Raw genomic sequence first — 21,314 nt, 5'->3', positions numbered from 1 at the left:
AAAGATACAGCAGGAGGGGGACAAATAGCACTTTTCATTTAAAATAGACCGATATACGATTTGTGGGGAGAAGGCAAGAACACGCGGAGAGATTGGGGTCAGAAGCACGCGGGAGTTTGGCCGAACTCAGGAGTCCTCAGCCCGTGCATCATCAGCCCACCTACTGGCCCAGAAGACTGTCTCCTTTGGGGCGGGGTTGCCCTTCCAAGGTCAGCCTGGCTGGAGAAGCCTGTGTTGGCCTGTGTGTGTGATTGACAGGTCCCCGGCGTGGAGGGCGTCGGGGGAAGGCCCTGAGTCAGGAGCACGGGCTCTTCCCATTCACTGCCAGGGGCCCCAGAGAGAGAATACCGGCATGGTGAGACATCAGGCATCCCCCAAAGAACAGTTACACTCGTGTTCAGAATATAAAATGAGGGCTTTCCAAGCACGTTAGTTACTGTCACACTTTCTGCAGGAAATACACAGGTTGTTCTTACCGCTCAATGGGCAGAGCGTAGGAACCGACCCTTAGCTCGGGGTCTAACATCTGCCTTGTCATTCGGGCTTATCAGGTGAGGGCTCGAGAACCGAGGGTGGGTGGGTTCCTGGAGGAGGGGGAATCCCTAGGTTGAGGGTTGGGGGGGGGGGTGGTGAGTAAGTATTGGCTGACCTGAGAAGGATTGGCCACCTACGACCTAAGTCTGAGGTCCTTGCCAAAGCAGAAGCCACGTAAAAATGGCGGGGGGTGGGGGGAGTCTAACGCGAGCTGGGGCGAGGAAGGTGAGTCCTTCGGGAGTTTTCTACCGTGTCAAGAAGGCTTTAGGGGTGGGTGTGGTTGCCCATCCGCAGGGTCCCCTGGCGCACTGCGTGCTCTTCCTGGTGGGCTTTGATTGCTCTCTGGCGGTCCGCCTCGGTGAAGAAAGTATCAAGATGGGGGGGCACCTGTGGTTAGAAGGGAGAGCGGGTCAGCGGGCATGAGGCTCCTCCCAGGGGCTCCCGTCCTCCCCTTGCCCGCGCCCTGCTTCTATCTTAGAGCCAGAACACAAGTCATCTGTGAGGGGAAGATGTAAGGAGGAAGTGCTGGGCTGTGAGCATCGTGGCACTGAGGGGGTGATGGGCCACGGACAGAAGAAGGCAGTCTTTCTTTCTTTCTTTCTTTCTTTCTTTCTTTCTTTCTTCCTTCTTTCTTTCTTTCTTTCTTTCTTCTTTCTTTCTTTCTTTTTGAATTTTTAAGTTTACTTATTTATTTTGAGAGAGAGTGCAAGCAGGGGAGGGGCAGAGAAGGGGGTGGGGAGAGAGAATCCCAAGCAGTTTCCACGCTGTCAGCGCAGAGCCCGATGCAGGGCTCGAACTCACGAACTATGAGATCATGCACTGAGCTGAAATCAAGAGTCAGACGCTTAACTGACTGAGCCCCCCCCAGGCGCCCCCCAGCATGTTTCCTTCTGTCCAACTCGTTGCCGGGGAAGGGGTGTGTGTGTGTGTGATAAATATCACCTGACGACTGGAGTCCCCGTGCAGCGGGACCCAACAGCCTGCACCGCCCTTCATCTGCTGATTTTCCACCATGAAAAACCCCAAACAACCCGCCCTCTCCAGGGGGCCCTGGCCCAGTCAGTGCTCCTTCCTGGGGGTCCACTCCAAGCACGGCCTGCCAGGGGGCAGCCGCCCAAGGAGCTAATAGTACCAGAACCAGAGTTCAAGAATGCCACCCTTCCGGAGGAAACTTGAGACACGGATCCAACCAGCGTCTCTTCGGCTACAATGTTACGCAGTCAGTATTTCAGTCTGCCCTTCCTTCTCAAGAAATGGTGGTGGGCGAAAACCCCTCCTGTCTCCTGGGTCTGTTATGTCACCTCCAATAGCAAGAAACCCCCCCTAAAATGGCATTTCTCCTTTAGGATAACCTATAGGAGGCCCAGGGTAGGAAGGTTTTGTGCCCCTTCCTTCTTCCTCCCTCCCTTCCTTCCTTCCTTCTTTCTTTCTTCATCCCTCCCTTCCTCCCTTCCTTCCTTTCTCCCTTCCTTCCTTCCTTCCTCCTCTCACGCATTCATGCAACACATATTTATTGAGTAAATAAATATGTGCTCTGTGCCAGGCACTGGGGATACAGCAGGAAACAAGAGGGATTTTCTGTCCACTCAGGGAGGAGCAGACAGAGGCAATAATTATGCAACTGTTTCATTAGAACTGAGACAGGCAGGCAGGGGTGTGCAGTGAGCACAGACAGCATGAGCTCAGCCCTCAACGGGAGTCAGGACTCCCCCCCCCCCCCCCGCCCCGGGAAGAGACGTGAAGGGGAGGCTGGAAGGGCGAGCAAGGGTTTCCCAGGCTAAGGGGACAGCATGCGCACTGGCACCCAGGCCCACGGGAGCCCCAGCTCACAAGGGGACGAGGATGGCAAGAGTTCCCTTTGGGTTTGTAGGAGCAGCTGAAGGCTCTTCAGGATGACGAAGCGGGACCCATTCTTGTCAAGAATCCAGGCCCGGGGCCACCCTCTGGGGTGGGTAGCTAAGCCCCAGTGCCGCGGGCAGCCTTTCAGGGGTGGAAAGGTGAGGGAAAGGAAAGACGGGGAAAAGATAAGATAGTAAAAGACAGTAGTTAACAAGGAGGCGCTTGGAAGGAGTCTCTGGGCTTGGGGACCCGTATGGTGATGCCCGTCTGGGAACACAGAGGCCTGGGACCTCCCCACCCCCGGGAAAAGTCATGACCCTTAACCAGAGCTTGTGGCCCAACTGGTTGCCTGATGGCAGAGAGCCGGGTGATGCCTCTACTGAGCCCAGGTGCAGGGCTGATGTGACCTCCTGGTCCCCTGCAGCCTGATCTGCCGCCTTGCTCTGCGACACCGCCAGGCTCCCCGGGTCCAGGGTCTGGGCCACCCCTCGGGGTCAGCCAGGCCCTTGCTGTGGGCCGTCCGGCCTCAGGTCCAGGGGCTGTGTGCCCGCCATCAGGGTACCTGAGGGCCCAATGGGATCCAAGCGGACTGTGTCCATTCTTTTACAGACGAGGGGACTGAGGCCCAGAGCAGTCTGTCCAGGGAATCGGTGTCGGAGACACGGTTCTAGTCTCCACCCCACCCCCACCGCCCCGGGGCACTAAGTTGTGGATTCTTTCTAGGAAATTCTGCAGCAGCCACAGCTCACGCTGTGTCTGGGTGTCCCCTCCCCCCACAACTCGCTCATGAGGTTGAAAGGGAGTAGGGGGTTACGGACGCTCGTTAGGAGCTCATAAAAGTCAGCTGGTGGCGGGTTGATTTAGTTGTTAGTGCAAGACAGAAACCATGTTCTTCATTCTCGGGCAGGTAGACCCCTTCGGAGACTCTGCAGGAAGCCATGGGCCCTCTCCCTGGGGAGGAAAATGCCCCAAGTCCCAACACACACGACGGTGTGGGTCGTCACTTCAAGATTTGCGGACCCCGTGGACCGTCTGGGGCAGCGCTTCTGGGAGCCAGGGCAGCCCCAGCCTCAGGTTGTGAGTTTCTTGGACGTGCATCAAGATCATCCGGGGCTCTTGGAACCCAGGCAGAGCCGGAGGTGCCACAGGCCCCGGGGCTCAATACCTGTGCTCAACTCGTTTCGATCAAGCAAACCACGATCTCGTTCTCAGCTCCATCTCCAGGTTCAGAAAAGCCACCAAGTGGCCACGCAAACGTTATCGGGAAGAGAGAAGACCCCGCACTTTGTGGAGGAGGAACATAGCCAACAAACAAAAGGCTTCCGAGGTGCGCCTTTGTGCCCCTTCTGGGCAAGGGATGGCTTGATTTTTACACGGTGACATGATATTCCTGACACCCATGCTTTGCAAGAAGGCAGCCAGGGATGCTCAGGAAGGCTGGCACTCTGGGTCTCCAGAGGCGTCATGGGCACCTTGGCTGATTCAGAGGCCCAGCCGGCTGGGACTCTTAGGTGTCCGCGGTCTCCTGTAGCATTCAGAGAGGCAATAGTGTCCTCCTTGGTGGCCAGCCACCAATGGCTCTTGACAGGGAAGTGTAACTCCATAGCCCACATCTCTGCTATTTCCGTGCATCCCCTCACAGCCCCCCAAAAAAGATATGTCCACCACTGGAATCTGTGGATGTGATCTTATTTGTAAAAAAAAAAAAAAAAAAAAAAAAGGTCTTTGCAGATGTAATTAGTTTAAGGATCTCAAGATGAGAACATCCTGAATTACTCAAGAAGGTTCTGATTCCAATGACAAGGATGCTTGAGACAGGAGACACAGATACAGAGTAGAGGGCCATGTGAAACCCTCTGAAGTTATCGCCGCAGCTCAGGGGTGACAGGAGCCACCTAGAGCTGCAAGAGGCAAGGAAGCCTTCTTCCTTGCCCACGACTTCCTTCTCCCATGACTGGTGGGAATGCAGCCCTGCTTAAATCTTGATTTTGGATTTCTGGCCTCCAGAACTGCCAGAGAATAAATTTCTATTGTTTAAATCGCCACGTTTGTGGTAGTCTGTTATGGCAGCCTCAGGAAATGAATACCACCTCCAAGCCAGTTCTCTGGGCAGCTCAGTAGGCGGGAATGGTAGATGGTGCTGATGGCATTTGATGAGTGGTAGTGAATTTGGTGTTGATGGCGGGTAGTGTTGGGGGTGGGTGGTGTTGATGATAGGTGGTGTTGATTTGGTGTTGATGGTGGGTGGTGTTGACAGTGGGTAGTGTTGACGACGGGTCGTGCTGATGTGGGTAGTGTTGATGGTGCATAGTGTTGATGGTGGATGGTATTAATGGTAGGTGGTGTTGATTTGGTGTTGATGGTGGGTGATGTTGATGGTGAGTGGTGCTGATGATGGGTGGTGTTGATGGTGGTGCTGATGATGGGTGGTGTTGGTGGTGGGTGGTGTTGATTTGGTGTTGATGGTGGGTGATGTTGATGGTGAGTGGTGCTGATGATGGGTGGTGTTGATGGTGGTGCTGATGATGGGTGGTGTTGATGGTGGTGCTGATGATGGGTGGTGTTGATGGTGGGTGGTGTTGATTTGGTGTTGGTGGCAGCAGGCTCAGCACTCACTCTCATCTTCTGAGGAGATGGCAGAAGGATCCAGCCCCAAGGAGCTCCTCAGCTTAGAGAAAATCAGGTTAAAACCAGCACAGAGACAAAAGAGACCCGTGGAGGAAATTTCCTTTTTGCCAGTCTCCTCTTACTTAGAAACTTTGGTGAGAAAGAAACGATCATTCATCCATTCATCTCAAAACTATGGATTAAGTACCTACTAGGTGCCAGGGAAGATGCACACCTTTTGTACTTTGGCATTCCCTTTGGTTTTCTAAAGGGGTATTTTGGGCGTGGGAGCCTCAGCCCAGTGACCGATCGTGCGCATTCTGGCACCCATTATGTTTTCGGCCACACTGTGTGCCGCATGAAGTCTCTGATATCCGTGAATTCCCATTCCAGCTGGAACCTTGTGGAGTTAAGCTGTCCAAGATAGGGGAGCTCAAGCTAGTGCCCAGCCCTGGAGCCCTGAGGCGGGCTCTGCATCTATCCTGTTCAAGACCCCCACCCTGTGCCTAGCATGGGGCCATGTTGAAACAAAGCTGGAAGGGTGCGCAAATGAACGAGAGAGCGAATGAAAGCAGTGGGCCGGGTTCACCTGGCCTCAGGTGGTCAGAGAAGCCTCCTCGGGCCAGGTGGGCCTTGAATGTGGCCCAAGGGGCCGGGATGACGGGAAAGGAGGTGTAGGGGAAATGGTGTGAGCAGGGGTAGAAAGGCAGGTATGCATCCTGGCCTTGGTCTCCAAGGTGAAAACCAAAGGAGATTCGTGGTGGTTGGGTCTGATGGGCTCTCTCAAAGGCTAACTCAAGCAAAAGCTTGCCCCCAACGTGGGATGGGTCCTTAGAAGGAGAGGGGAAACCAGATCCCTTGAAATCCCCAATCCCCCCGCAGAACCCAGGAGTCCACGGAGAGGAGAGGTCCGGCTCTCAGAATGCCAGGACGCGGGTGTCCCTCTGCGGACTCCGTCCTGTTCCCCACGAATGGACCCTTCAGCAGTGCCCTAACAGACTTGCTCTTTGCCAGGCACAGCGCTTGGATGTCACATGAGCCCCAGAACATCCGGACCCCGTCTCCATCTTACAGATGGGAAAATGGAGGCCCAGAAAGGTTAAGTCGCTTGCTCCCGGTTGCACAGAATGAAACCAGAGCTGTGGGAATCTGGCCCCGGTCTTCCTGGACAGACTCCACTCCCTCTGTAACAAACGCTCAAGAAACGAGTCAAGTGAGTCACTGCTGGGAACGTTGTGGCTCCTCTCCCACAGGCACACACACTCTCCTCTCCTAAAATAGCAGCTCAGCCAGAGACGAGGAGCCTAATTACAAGTCAGGCCTCAAGCCGTGTGTGGTCACGACCCCACAGACCCCTGGAGTCGCAGGATGAAGAGTAGAGAGCAAGGAATTCCTTCGGAGACGCTTCTAAATTAAGCCATCTGCGGTCTGCCTCCGCCCGGAGGTAAGAAATTGTAGCGGCTTTGGCAGGAGACAGCTTTGCTGAATGGGGCTGAGTCACTCTGGGGTCCATGCAGGTAAATAAGAGGTGAGCGCCACAGCCTGCGGGCGGCCCCAGGAGCAGGGCGGGCGGGGGCAGCTCTACCCTGGCTGGCCAAGGCTCTGGTCGTGTTTGAACGGGCAGCATCTAGATAGCGTTGGGACTGGACACCTCCACCGTGCAGTACTCCTGGGGATATGCCGGTGAGTGACACGGGCCACGGCACTTGCCCCCGTGGACCTCGCAAGACGGCGTGCGAGGCAGCCGCTGACAACACGACGCGTGCTTTACGGCAATTTAACAGGACTGTGGATGGGGACTTAACTCCAGCTGGGGGGCAGGAAGGCCTTTCTAGAGAAGATGAGGGGGCTGGGCAGGGGAAGAGGAAGGGAGAAAGTCCGCAAAGGTGGGAGGCTGCCAGAGCCCTGCGATGGGGAGAGTTTGGGCAAATCGCAGGAAATGAAAGCAAATCAACCCGGCTGGGAGACAAGAGGCAGGGGAGCTGAACAGCCATCAGATCTCAAAAGAGATTAGCGTTCGCCGCTGGTCCTAAGAATCCTAATCCCCTCCCCGGCTGATATTTTTTGACTCTCTGCAACCAAACTGGAACAAAAGATTCCCAGAAACTCAGAGTTGGAAGAGGCCTTGGACCTCACGGACTCCAACCGCACAGATGAAAAATCCAGGCCCCAAGGTGGGCAAGAGATTCTCCGGTTCTCGGCCCAGCTCGAGCCCGGCAGCCAGCCCGTCACCCTTTCGTGAGCCCACCCCCTGCCGCCTGCGGCCCTACTTGGCCCCCGGGGGAATCCGGATCCCCGGGTTCTGTCTCCCACTGCAGGAGAAAGCATCTGTGCTCCTCCCGCCCACTTTCTTCGAAGCAGCTTTTCTTTTGATTCATACCCTTAACTGTACCTTGACCACTTTGTGAATTTTGCACAAGACTTCACGATTCCTTCTTTGAGGCCGGTCCCTCCGTTCTTCTCTTCTTAGCATCTAGAATCCTCTGCTAGCTAATTACCTTTCACTCTTTACCGTTTATATAACTAGCACGAGCAATGCCTTTGCCCTCTAAATTGACTTTGATCTCGTCTCGCTTTCGAGTTTTGAGTGTATTTATTTTTGTTCGGCTCTCTTTTCATCTAATTTCTATCAAATTTCCGTTTGGGTTTCTTCTTTGGTCTTTTAGTCATTTGTAAGTGTGCTTTTTACATTGCCAGGCGATTGTATTAGTTCCATTTGTGACTGATTTCTAATTTCATTTTCTTTGGTGCTAAGGTAATTTGCATGAATCAGACCCTTTGTATGTGTTTAGTTTTTACTTTTCGTGCTTCCCTGAAAAGCGTGATCTATTTTCAACAGAAAATCCCTTGGCAGAATGATGCGTCGCCATTATGGAGCAGGTGCCCATGTGATCTGGGTTGGGGGACAAGACGTGGCCATTGTCCTTTTTTTTTTTTTAATTTATTTTTATGTTTATTTATTTTTGAGAGAGAGAGAGAGAGAGAGGCAGAGAGAGAGGGAGACACAGAATCTTAAACAGGCTCCAGGCTCTGAGCTCTCAGCACAGAGCCCGACGCGGGGCTCGAACCCACGCTGGAGATCATGACCTGAGCCGAAATCGGACGCCCAACTGACTGATCCACCCAGGGGCCCCAGCCCTTTTGTTTATCTACTTGTCATTTGAGTATCCACTAGGTACCAGACTCTGTGCTAGGCACCAGGAGACTGGAAGAATTCAGAAAGCCTCTGCTACGGTGGACCCAGGAAACAGTAATAAAAATATAATCACACAACTAATTACTCAATTAGGGTTAAGTACTAAAATAAGTACCAGATTTGTTTTTCTTTTCTTTCTTTCTTTTTTTTTTTTTACAGATTTTTTTTTTAAGTAATCTCAAACCCGACATGGGGCTCGAACCCACAACCCTGAGGTCAAGAGTTTCACGCTCCACTAACCGAGCCAGCCAGATGCCCCGGAAGTACCAGATTTGTAAGAGCTCATAATACAGGCAATCAAACTCGCACTTTGGGACCACAGAAGGCTTCCTGAGGGGATAACATACAGGCAGAGACTCGGAAGAATAAGGCAGGTGAAAGTGTGTTGCCCTCCCACGGAGATCAAAAATCAGGAAGAAGAAATGAACGGGCCGTTCGAGGAGGGGAGATGTGAAGGCCAGCAAACACAGGAAACCAGCTCAAACTAATGTTTGTGATCAGGAAGTAAGGAAAATGCCATTTCCTGCCCATCCCACTGGTGATAATGGTAATGAGCCTGACGTTAGAAGTGGGAACTTTCTTAGACCACTAGCAAGGGCGTTAAGCGGCACAATCGTTCGAGAGGGTTTGGCGTTACCTGGAAATGCTGGGCTTGCGCGCCCTCTATGAACCAGAGTCCGTGTTTAGAAACTTTCAAAAATGCCCACCGAGAGACGAGTATACAAGAATCCTCATCGTAGGATTCAGGATAAAAAGTATTAGAAACAACTGCATGTGCATCCGTGGGGACTGGATGAACCAAAGCCGGTCAGTTCACACAGTCGAATGCTCTGCATCAGTTAACCTCTGCATCAGGCTCTCTGCATCTGACCACCCCAGAGTGGCCGCGTCCAACATGGTGGCCACGAGCCACATGCGGCTATGTAAATCCGAAGTAGCTAAAATGGAATGAAATGAAAAATTCAGCCCCTTTGTCGTACTAAAGCACATTCCGAGTGCTCAATAACCCCACGTGGCCAGTGGCTACTGATGGATAACATGGCCATCATCACAGAAAGTTCCAGGGGACAACGCCGCTCGAGGTCTGTCTGAGTCAACAGGTATAAATCTCAAAAACAATGTTGCAGGGGAAAGAAAGTTTCATTTACAGAATAGAACATACGTGTGATGCCGTTTATATGAATGATTTAAAAAAAACTTAATGTTTATTTTTGAGAGAGAGAGAAAAAGAGAGAGAGAGAGTCGGGGAGGGGCAGAGAGAGAGAGAGAGAGAGAGAAAGAGAGAGAGAGAATCCCAAGCAGGCTCAGTGCTGTCAGCACAGAGTCCGATGTAGGACTCGAACCCGTGAACCGAGAGATCATGACCTGAGTGGAAATCAAGTCGGATGCTCAACCAACTGAGCCACCCAGACGCCCTTTTTGAAAGACTTAAAACCTACAAGAGACCCCCGTGTGGTGCAAGCACGTGTGTGAAGCAGAGCTGGAAGACAGAAGTGCCTGGAAGTCATGCCCAGGCGGGAGGGTCGGGACTGGGATCAGGGAAGGAAGCTGAGAGGGCGTCAGTTTCACCTGAAAGGAATTACTGCCTTTTCCTCTTTTTAATGTGAAGACACAAGGCGGGCTTTTGAAACTGCCTTTTGCAGAGGGGACCCGGGGGCGAGGGAGGTAGGCGAGCGGGGGCTCCTCCCTCAACGCACAGCTCGGAAAGAGTTACTCTGTTTTACGAGATTTATTTGCTGGAGATTTGCATGATTCCATCTGAATCATGAGTTTTGTGGCCAAATGAAGTTTCCCAGCCACTGGTTTGTGACTTTGGCTTGTGCGGACTCTCCCCGCATTTGACTTATCCCGCTCACTGGGCACAGTCATCTCAGTGCCTACAAGACCTCCAGGACCCAAGGAGGAAAGACGTGGTCGTTTTGCCTGGTGACACCAGCCTTCGGCGGGTGGACCAGCTTTAACCCACACGCTAAGAAGAGCGAGAAGCGTTTTGCCTTCTGTCTTTCCCGGTCTCCTTTCTGTCTTCTCCCTCCGCGTCAGGCCTCTGCTGTAGGAGGGCATGGGGGCAGCCGCGACATGGGACTCTTTATGGCAGAGAGACGGATGGACCCTGCTGTCCTTTGTGACACCACACCAGTGGCGTGTGGAGGGTGTGTGCACGCGCACCGGGCGGCCGGGAGGGACTAACCTGCCGCTGGGCAGGTGCCCTGGCTCAGCCCAGGCCCTGGACACGGTCCTACTGAAAGGGGCAGCTGGGCCACCTGACCTTCCAGTCCCCTCTCATTAGCCACACGATAGTCCCCCAACTGGACACCAAGCCTGCCAGGGCCAAGTCTGGGGGCCAAGTCTGGGGGCCGAGAAGGCAAAAGCCAGGATCTGAGAAAAAAATAGCCAGATTAAAAAATATATAATAATAATAATTAATAATAAAATCTGCCAAAGAGCTAAGAGAAAAAAAAAGCAGCTATAGAAATCTTAGTTTAGTTTTGGTGGGGGATTGGTTTTTTGTTGTTGTTGTTGTTTGCTTTTTGTTTTTTTTTTAAAGTGGCAACCACTCAGGAGACTGGGAGAGAGGTTTGGCTTTAAAAGATTGAGGGGCTGTCTCCTCTAATGAGGGGCCCTTGAAAATTATGGATCAGTCCCAGGTCAGTAATTTCTGTCAAGTTCAGGGCAGCTGGAGGTCAGAGGCCCCCGTTGAACACAGATCCATCCGTGCAGGACATCATTGGCCAGCAGGCTGAGCCCCAGACTCCGATGTAGACGGTTCGTAGCTTAAGTAATTAACGAGGGTGACAGTCTCTCCCGAGACATCTGGTCTTTATTCTGCTACCGGTTCTAATTTCTCCGTGGTCCAAAAATAGACGGAGCAAGGACACAGGGCCTGACCCTCCCTGCTGACACATGCTGTGTTTTCAAAGAACATCCAAGCTCAGGCTTAGGAAACAAACTTCCTGCCTCCCCGCAAGGTCTAGCGTGGCACCTCGAGGAATCACCATGCCAGGTGAGGGAGGGACTGGGCGGGGCGGGGGGGGGGGGAATCCCGGTCTTCCTCCACTGACTCTGGGGCGCTTGGGGACTTCCTGGCGCCGAAGGAAAGACCAGCATGCATGCCTTTGAGAAGGAGAATCGACCTGCTTTTTCCAGAAGTCACACCAGTATTTCTAGAGCACTTATGAGGACTTGCTGAGGCAAGTCAACCAGTCAACGGCTGCGACCGAAGTTGGCCGATGAATCTTTTCGCCGGACGCCGGTGGCTAAGGGACAAAGTAACACCACGGTGGGGTGTTGGGCTGAACTCCCCGAAAACCTCCAGGTCAGCTCCCACGTCTGCTTCTTCAGCCTCTAAGTTTCACGGGCTTCAGGGAAGTGGGAGTCATATTGGACCATCGGGGGAACTGAGAAGACCTCCTTCCCTCTCTGAGGCCCTTTCATGGCAGCCAGTCAGCATCCTGCTCCAACCTCCAAAGATGGCATCTGGACAATGGACACTCATCTGACTCGTGTGCTACTCCTGTCTTTCAAGTGGCCTGACCTTTTTTTTTTTTTTTTGGAAGAGCTTTATTGAGATATAATTCACGGATCATACAGCTCATATGAATAATACCACGCTGTGAACATGCACGTACGAGTTGTTACGTGGACACGTTTTCCTGTCTCTTGGCGAGATAATTGGCAGTGGAATCGCTGGGTGGGGAGGCGGTGGGGGGGGGGGGGACATGTGGGAACGCTAGCCTTTGGAGGAACTTCCCACTGGGCTTTCCGAAGTGGCTGTACCATTTTATTCTCACCAGCGACGTAGGAGGGTTCCGATTTCTTCGCATCTTCGCCAACACTTGTTACTGTCTGTGTTTGTTTTGTTTTTATCGCAGCCGTCCTAGCTGCTGGGACCCAAGCAGGGTCCCACTGAGGTTTGATCTGCGTTTCCCTGATGCCTCTCGATGTTGGACATCCCTCATGTGCTTATTGGCCATCTGCGTATCTTCTTTGGAGGAATGTCTATACAGTCCTTTGGCCATTTAAAATTTGATTATAATGGGGCGTCTGGGTGGCTCCGTCAGTTGAGCGTCCGACTTCAGCTCAGGTCACGGTCTCACCGTTTGTGGGTTCGAGCCCCGCGTCGGGCTCTGTGCTGACAGCTCGGAGCCTGGAGCCTGCTTGGGATTCTGTGTCTCCCTCTCTCTCTGCCCCTCCCCTGCTCACACTCTGTCTCTGTCTGTCTCTCCATAATAAACAAACGTTAAAAATTTTTTTTTAACATTTTATTTAATATAGGGGCATCTGGGTGGCTCAGTCGGTTGAACGTCCAATGTCATGATTTCACAGTTCGTGAGTTTGAGCCCCACGTTGAGCTCTGTGCTGACAGCTCGGAGCCCGGAGCCTGCCTCGGATTCTGTGTCTCCCTCTCTCTCTGCCCCCTCCCCTGCTCACACTCTGTCTCTCTCTCAAAAATAAGTAGACATTTAAAAAAAATGGGGGGGGGGCGCCTGGGTGTCTCAGTCGGTTAAGCTCTGTCTCTGTCTCTCTCAAAAATAAATAAAAAAACACTAAAAAAATTAAAGAAAATTTTTGACTAGATTATTTATCTTTTCATTACTGAGTTGTAAGGGTCATATTTATATTCATAGGTACAAGTCCTGTATCAGAGATGGGATTTGCAAATATTTGCTCCTACCCTGTGGGTTGTCTTCGCGCCGAGTATCGTTTGGACCGACAAAGTTGTGGCGATGTCCTGATGATGCCCAATTTATCTGTTCTCCTTTGGTGGGTTATCGTTTATTTCCTCTTGTATACATACCGTAGCAGCCTAGCACGAGAAGAGGAGGACTTTCTGAATACTCAGCAGTTTGTTTGCACGGCCACGCTGAGGCAGGGATGGTGAGGAGGTTTCACTTCACATATCGTATCAGCTCAGACCGATGGTGGCTGTTCTGCTATAAAATCCTCTCGGGCCGAACCGCGGCTCGTGTAAAAGTGTGCAGGGACCAGTTGGCAAGGTCTGCCGTGGTCACAAGAGGGAGAGGGCGCCACGTTTTTGTTCTAAGAGATGACAAGAGGGTCGCCTCTATTGGAGACAAATAAAGACTCAGAATCCACAGGAGAAGCCAGCCAGGCGCTCGCCTGCCCTTAACTCTGTCTCCCTTTCCAGGTCCCCGCGGGTCACCCTCACCTGGGTTGGCCAGGGGGTCCGTGAGCGAGGGGAGAGCGCGGAGACTGAAAGGGACGGGTGGGGAGGCCAGCAGGAGCCTGGCAAAGGAGACGGCACGGACCCCCCTGAGTCTTGTTAGTTTGGGGCGGCCCCAGCACAGCACGGGCACAGAATCACAGTAAGGACTGACCAACGCCACCGTTGTCACATCGGGGCAGTGATACGGGCCCCTTTTTCTTAGCGGTTCTGCTTTCAAAAACCATCAAATCCTGATGTAGGATGCAAAGCCAGGGGAGGAAGCTTGCGGGCGATGGCCTTACACGGGCCGCTAAGGGAGGAGTGAGTTCCTCTCGGTGAACCCTCAGGTGTGGCCGGAACACTGTCCCCAGCAGTGAGTCCGGCTCACATCCTCCTTTTGCCCGGCACGTCCTGGCCGTGGGAGTCGGCTGGTCCCCACGGAGCCCCCACCCGGGGAGGCCCGGGAGCCTTGGTTCGAGCCACCCGTCATCTCGGCTTCTCTTTGGAACGGCTCAGCCCCAGAAGAGTGTCGCCCTGGAAGCTGTCGTGTGGGAGCCGGATGCGAGGCAGGGAGACAAGGACCCCTTCCCGTTCCCCGTCTGCACCCCGGAGCCCCCATCCAGCACACGCACGCACACGCACGCACACACACACACACACACACACACCCAGGATGCAAATGATAACCGCAGAGCCATCACTTGTGAAGCTTGACAGAAGATAATGAGAAACACTAAATCTTTTATAAGGTCAACACTCGCCTTAGCCGAGCAGCTGTCAAACAAGAAAAGAATTTAGCGCCGGAGCCACGAAACTTCCATCGGCTCATTAAGCCCAACAGGGCCCGGCCTGGCGTGGCAGAGGAGACGCGGGGCCTTCCGTTTTGTGTCAGTAATTTGCGGCGGAACAGGCAGGAAGAAACACCAGCGCCAAAGGGGCCTGGGGGGCGGCTGGGGAATCGTTAGCACGCCAGGAGCGGCCCCGGCTCCTAATTGGAAGCATTGGGCATTATCAACCGAGGATTTGCCTCCGCTCCCTGACAGCTAGTGGGCCCAAAATGATCGCCCACTTGTCAGTGTAAAAGACCATTAAAAACAAGCCATTTTGATTTAATTGGAGGCGGTGCACCGTGGGGCCAGGTGAGGAGGCCCATCAGCCCCGCTCACCCAGGCTGCCGCCTCTCTCCCTCCGTGACGGGGCCTGCAGGGGGGCGGAGGGGGGAGGCGGGTGCGTGTGCCTCCCAGAATCTTCGCCTTTCAAAACCGGGCTGGGGAAGGAGCGAATGGGAGACAGAACGAGCCTTCACGGCCGCGGTGCCGGCCGTTTTCAAATGGGGTTGTCAACAGACGTCGTGACAGGTGGAGCTGGCGGGGAGCGGGGGGGGCGGGGGAGGGGGGGGGCTCTTCTTTCCAGAGCTCGGATGATGGGACGCTGCCCGGTGCCGCTCTCTGGGGAGGCGGCCGTGGGGCGTCCAGCTGCCAACGGGAGATGGGGTATTCCGTCGGGTGGCTGCTTAGCCCACTCTCTGCGCTCAGAAGCTCAGAAACCTCCAAGGGTATGGTCTGGACAGTCATGGCAGACCCGTCTTCAAGCTCAAGTAAGAGGCAAGGAGGGACTTAGAGAAGGAGGCGTGTTGCTGAGACCCTTGGAGGGAGTCTGTGAGCGGACCCCCCCCCCCCCCAACGCCACACCCAGCCACTTCGGGGAGGCCAGCGGGCTGTGCCTGGACGAAAATTCGACATCACCTCCGTCAGAAGAGGCCACTCACTATAAATATTAACGCACGCTCACAATGGGCTGTCCCACCAGGGTGGGGGGCCTCCAAGCACGTGGGCCATCCATCTGTGTGTAGCTTTTGAATCGGAGCGTAGACTCCCCGATGCCAGGGACTGTATGTTCTGCATGCTGATGCCTGGTATCGTGGAAGCCATGGGTACTTGATAAATATTAATTGGTGCTTGCAGATTTCAGAGAGGTCTACAGATCTGTGTATTAATCTCACCCCCGTCCCACAAGTGGTGACCTCATTTGCTGCCTACCACTCCTCCGACAAGAGGACGCCTGCAGGAACACGAGGTGCTGGAGGGGCGTCTTCGGGAGAGCGAGGGGGGAGCACACCAGCCGATCCCCCCCCTTAAACCTCCCCTGTTCGTTTTGATGACGGATCAGGCCGGGAGGAGACACCAGATCCCCAGTGAGCGTCAAATTCCAGAGCTCCGAATTTTGCGGCTGATTTTAGACAATGGGGATTCCTTAATTACTTTCTCTGGAAATTTACCTGACGATGCTTTCTCAGGTAGTGCAAGGTGGTTATCCGGGCGCGCGGTTCCTCGGTTGACAGAGTCTTTGATTTTGCACTTGGTTGCAAATTAAGTCCTTTGCTGAGCCATCCGTACAGTGCCCGTCAGTGAGTGCCTTATCGCTTATTCATATAGGCTGTTGAACGACTCGTGCGTTTCTGCCAGGGAAGCTGGGGACACACTCAGATGTTTGGTGTCCACGGCCCATTGGGTTGGGGTGCTCCTGGTGAGGTCTCGTGTCTTTTCCCCTTTCCCTTATTGGCATGATGAGCAGGAAGGATTTTTTGAGGTGACCCTTAAGAAGAAACAGAACCTTCCTGTGGTGGATGAGGCTGACCCTGTCCGTTCACAAATAGGAATTAGAGTTAAGTGTCTCCAACTAAACAGTGAGGATGTTATACCATATTCTGGACCCTGTTCTGGGGAAATAGCAACAAACAGGAGGCTTCAAAGGTCTTGAGGTAACTCAACTGCTAGGGGTACCCCATAGACACTGAACAAATCTGGGCTAGATGGCTAGGTGGATGGACGGACAGATGGATGGATGGATGGATGGACGAATGGATGAATGGATGGACAGATGGATGGATGAACAGATGGATGGATGGATGGATGGATGGACAGATGAATAAATGGATGGATGGATGGATTAGGAGCCTGAAATAAGGTAACAGAGCCGCTAGAAATGCATCTGAGATTCAGGCATTCTAGAGAACCTCTCTATCTGCTTTGCCAAGTAGAAAAGGTGACTCATTTTTTTCGATGTCTGTACCTTGTCTCCTCCCAAGTGATTTCCAGGGGCCTAATGAATTAATTGCGCAGGATGTGAAATAAGGCATTCAAGAGTTGCATAAAGCAGAGACTTTCTGAAGACGATGTAGAGTCCTACCCCCCATCCCATGGGGTCATTGCCAAGCCCCTGGCACAGTGCGTGGCACACAGAGTAAGCACTTGAGACACAGTGGCTGCTGCTGTTATTACCATTATTAGCAGTCTACAAAGCTGACTGTGGTGTTTTCTGGAAACTGCCACGCAGGGCACAGTCACATCGATTCTTGCATTAAAGGATTCGAATGGGGGCGCCTGGGTGGCTCCGTCAGTTAAGCGTCCGACTTCGGCTCAGGTCATGATCTCACAGCTTATGAGTTCGAGCCCCGAGTCAGGCTCTGTGCTGTCAGCTCAGAGCCTGGAGCCTGCTTCGGAGTCTGTGTCTCCCTCTCTGCCCCTTTCCCAGCTCACACACTCTCTCTCTCTCTCTCTCAAAAATAAATAAACATTAAAAAAATTTGTTTTAAAAAGGATTCCAGTGATACCGATGGACGTCTGTAACCACAATCTCACTCACAAATACGGAGAAAGGCAGTTCAAGTTCACAAGTGAGGACACGGGCGGGTGGGGGCAGGGGGGGAGTGCCTTCTGCAAGCCAGGGACGGTCCCACCAGAACCCGGCCGTGCTGGCATCCTGATCTCAGACGTGCAGCCGTCAGAACTGAGAGAAATAAATGTCTGCTATTTAAGCCAACCAGGCTATGGTATTTTGTTCTAGCAGCCCGTGCAGATTAAGACAGAAGTTCATAATCCTCAGGGCTGTTTAACAGACAAGAGGCATGTTTCCTTTGGAAGGCCCCAGCATGCTTCGTAGCAGACATATGGATGTGCACCCACCAGCCCTAGTAAACACAGGCTTTAAACATCCCTGTGCAAAGCAGGTGACATTGACCCAGGGAACTTCAGGATCTGTTTGCTGAAAAGGCAGGCTTGGAGGCTACCCCAAACCCACTAGATTGGCTCCTGGGTGGAGCCCTGGAATCTGCATTTTAGAGCCCTCCTCAGAGGACCCCAGACACAGCCAAGTTTGAGACCTGCGTGTCTATAGGATAGGACGCCAAAGCCCGCCCATCCCCTGGCCAAGCTCATGCCAAGCGGTCTACACGCATGACTGCACCTGCCCTCCGTTACTACGCCCACTTTACAGGTGCAGGAGCGGAGGCCGGCGCGAGGCAGGGGAGCCCACAGACTCAGCCCTCCCGCCAGGTTCCCTCTCTGCCTCACGCCTTTTCATAAGGCAAGCCAGCGATCAATGGCCTCTTTCCTTTTTGGCCTTGGGGCCAAACTGCAATTTAAAAGCTGCTCAGGGGTTTTATCAAGGTCTAAAGGCTTTCAGGGCAGTGGGAAGTTTTGTTTATTGCAAGAGCTTAAATCAGCCAGAGCAGGGCTATGGCCACGACCCTCTGGACACCCATAAAACCCGAGTTCCTGACCACTCTTCACTCTCCTTCCCGGGTCCTGCATTTAGCCCCCAACTGGCCTCCGACCTCGGTTTTAGGTCAGTAGTATTTATTGGCTCTACCAAGGCCTGTGGCCTGGGGCAGCCGGCCGGAGGGCCAAGCCCCCACTCTGCCACTCGTTATTGGTGGACCCGGGGCCCATGACTTTAGGCCCCCACGCCTCCATCCCCTCACCTCTGAGACAGCACGGCTCTTCTCGGCCACAGAGAGTTATTGGGAGCATCTCCAGGAAATGAGACTGTTCCTCAAGCCGTGGGTGTGATCATTGTCACTGCCTTTGGGAACGCCGCCTCCGAGGAACATCTTGGACGCACGTCCCCCTGCCTGCCCAGCTGCTGGCCCCGGGTCACACTACCTACCTTCTTTTGCGTGATCTAATGCGTCATTTCCTGGGACCTCTTTGAGGAGAGGAAGGGAAGAAGCCAGGAAACACCCCATCCTCTTAACTTTCCCCAACACGAGCTCTCTGACGCCAGTGGGCTTTGCATCCCTGAAGGACATCGGGGCGGTGGCTGGGGGGTGGGGGCGTGTTTATTTGCTTGTGGCTTTTAGATGCAAGGATGCCAGCCTCTTGGCTCGTCTTGGCCGCACTTTTGACAAAGCTCAGTTTGGATGAACCCTGAGTTTACCCAGGCAAATCATCTAACACTGTTTATTACTGGCACCTTCTGCTGGCCAGTGCTAGATGGCTTTGGATCCCATCATGGTGATGGCTCGGGGGCCCAGTGACAGAGGCTGATGGGTGGGGACACTTGGAAATGAGGCACTCAGAGATGAGCCCCAACTCCTGCTCAAGTCGGGAGAGTCTCTTTAGATCACCAGGAGTTGTTCTCTTGGGGATGAGCTGGAAGAAGAAATTGGAGACCCCCAAGGTCCCATCGACTCCCCAAATTCAAGGTGAGGTTCTAGCTATCTCTAGAGGTTAGAAATATATATATGATGTCAAAAACTGGTCGATTTTCTGGTTGACTTCCTTTAAAAAAAAATTTTTTTTTTAATGTTTATTTTTGAGAGAGAGAGAGACAGAGCACCAGCTGGGGAGAGGCAGAGAGAGAGGGAGACACAGAATCGGAAGCAGGCTCCAGGTTCTGAGCTGTCAGCACAGAGCCCGACGGGGGGCTTGAACTCACAGATCGCAAGATCATGACCCAGGCTGAAGTTGGACGCATAACTGACTGAGACACCCAGGCGCCCCCAAAAATGTTTGTTTATTTTTGAGAGAGAGAGAGAGAGACAGAGAGACAGAGCACGAGCAGGGAAGGGGCAGAGAGAGAGGGAGACACAGAATCCGAAGCAGGCTCCAGGTTCTGAGCTGTCAGCACAGAGCCCGACGTGGGGCTCGAACTCATGGACCACGAGATCATGACCTGAGTCGAAGTCGGACGCTTAACAGACTGAGCCACCCGGGTGCCCCCTGGTTGACTTTCAACACAAAATTGGAAATGTTTTCGCCCCCCGTTGGGGAGAGGAGCTTTCTGTAGTGAACTCACAGTTCCCAGGCACCGGAAGTGTTAAGGGGACAGTCGGGCTGGGGGTCCCCAGGCTGCAGGGCTAGTGTGGTTAGAAGTGCCAGCTCCCACTTCTCGGGGCCCCCACATAGACGCCTGACGTCTCCCTCTGTGACCAGGGCACCCAGACTCGTCCTGATGCTCCAGGACCCCAATCCCTTTCCTCTTGTCACCCATCCCCAGAGCCTTCAGCTCTGGCTCTTTGTGACTTGCCAGTATTGAGCGGCAATGTCACCTATGAGCAGGTGCCTAAGACTTCTGTCCCTCCAAGGTGCCGGATTATGTAAAACCAATTAAGCCTCTGCTTTCTTCTCTATTCTGCACACTGATCTGGTTTATAACGGGGGCATCTGTATTTACGGGAGAAATGTCAGCTGCACCAGGACCTCTGAATCACGCTTCCTATAGCCCTGTTTCCGCGTGTGACACATCCCGTCCCTGTGCCCGGTGCCCTACACCACAACAGGGGTTGATTCTTCTTCCAATGAAACGGAGCGACAGGATTCTTAAAATACGTCCCTGGCGCAGGGGCCTCGGGGAGGGGCAGGAGAGCTGGCATCGGCCCTTCCTGGGTCTGGAAAGAGGGACCTCGGGGCTGGACACACCTGTCCGGAGACAGGCTCATCTTTAGTTGGCCCTGTGGAGCCCTCTGGAGAGGAAGTGGCAGCCGGGTGGACAGGCTCGGAGCCCACTCCGGGGGTTTAACAGAGAGTTAACTTTCCAGCCGGCTATGATTTGTAAGGGAGCTTAAAGGTGGGAAAGAAAATCCTTTTCTTAGATTCAGCAGCTTTCACTAATCAGCTGCATCTCCGGGTGTCACTGCTTGGCTGACTGCTGATTTTTTTCCCCCTGCCGTCTCGGGTTCTATTAGGGAGCCAGGGGCCCAGGAGACCCGAGGCAAGGTTAGTCTTCCACAAAGAGAGGAGTCTGATCCCAGCGTTCAGAGCACAAGGGCTTGTAAATCAAACTGTTAGCTTAATAGCTTGGGCCATTATTCTAAAGCAGTGGGGCTGAAACCAAAAGCCAGATGAAAATATAGTCAATTTGTTCATACTTTAGTGACTGAATGGCTATGTAATGTCAGGGGGTATTGGCACTGTGGAAGAAAGACAGGTCGGTCCGGGGAGAGGCGCAGCGTTCGCCGTGAAGGGTGACCTCGGGATGCTTGGGCAAACCTCCCTCTAAAATGGGTTCAGGAATCTCCAATTACGTGACATGGGTTTGGCCATAGAGAGGCAGACTCGGGGAGCCAGCCGCCTTCCCTGCTGGGGGAGGGGGAGCGCTGGCTTCTGACCTCTGCCCTTGATGGAAACCCGCGGCGGAAAACCCGCTGTGGCCAGCAGCACGGAGCACCTGTGGGTCCCGGAAGGACGGGGCTGAATGGCGCTTGGGCACTGGAGACAAGGACCCGCGGAAAGACGTAGCGTCCTCATCCTTCAGACACATTTAAAAAAGACAACGGCCTTGCTGGTTTTGTAAAAGCCCTGTACTCACTGCAAAACACTCCACCAATGCGGAAAAGAGCATCACAGACAGTAGAGCTTAGCCCCACCCCGCCCCAGGGGTCACCGCCCCTGCCACCTGGGGACCCGTCCCTCTGGACGCCTGTCCTCGAGCACAGGCACCTGCGCAGATGTGTGGGCGCCTGTATCCCAATGACGTCACACAGCACAGGTTCCGTCCCCCAGTAAGGTGTTAGTAAGTGGTCATTAAATAGACCACAGTCGTTATTTTCAGTGCCCTTCGACGGGCACATCCAGGCTTTCACCTCCGCCAGTGGCGCCGCCGTAAATACTTGGGCACACTCACCCCAGACATTTGTCTTTGGGCCGTTATCGCTGGCAGTCTTTGTAAGGAGGGATAAACCGTCTGCTTTTC

General features: G+C 53.5%; 1 protein-coding gene across 3 annotated transcripts in view; it reads right to left on the bottom strand.

Moving 5' to 3' along the window:
• CFAP77 (cilia and flagella associated protein 77) overlaps nucleotides 1-21,314 on the bottom strand; it is a 131,612-nt gene that overhangs the window by 1,350 nt on the left and 108,948 nt on the right. For 2 of the 3 annotated variants that reach the window (XR_007146561.1, XM_047831517.1), the window contains exon 6: nucleotides 784-921. Coding sequence is in view for 2 of the 3 variants with exons in the window: in XM_047831517.1 (XP_047687473.1) it covers nucleotides 799-921 (123 nt within the window). In the remaining variant the exon portion in view is untranslated. Of the gene's footprint in view, nucleotides 1-11; nucleotides 922-21,314 lie in introns of those variants that run through there. The other variant, XM_047831516.1, reaches the window with a different exon arrangement.

This window comes from Prionailurus viverrinus, chromosome D4 (genome assembly GCF_022837055.1).
Source record: "Prionailurus viverrinus isolate Anna chromosome D4, UM_Priviv_1.0, whole genome shotgun sequence".
NCBI lineage: Eukaryota > Metazoa > Chordata > Mammalia > Carnivora > Felidae > Prionailurus > Prionailurus viverrinus.
Note: the sequence above shows the minus strand (reverse complement) of the source record. Positions and strands in the feature narration are given on the sequence as shown.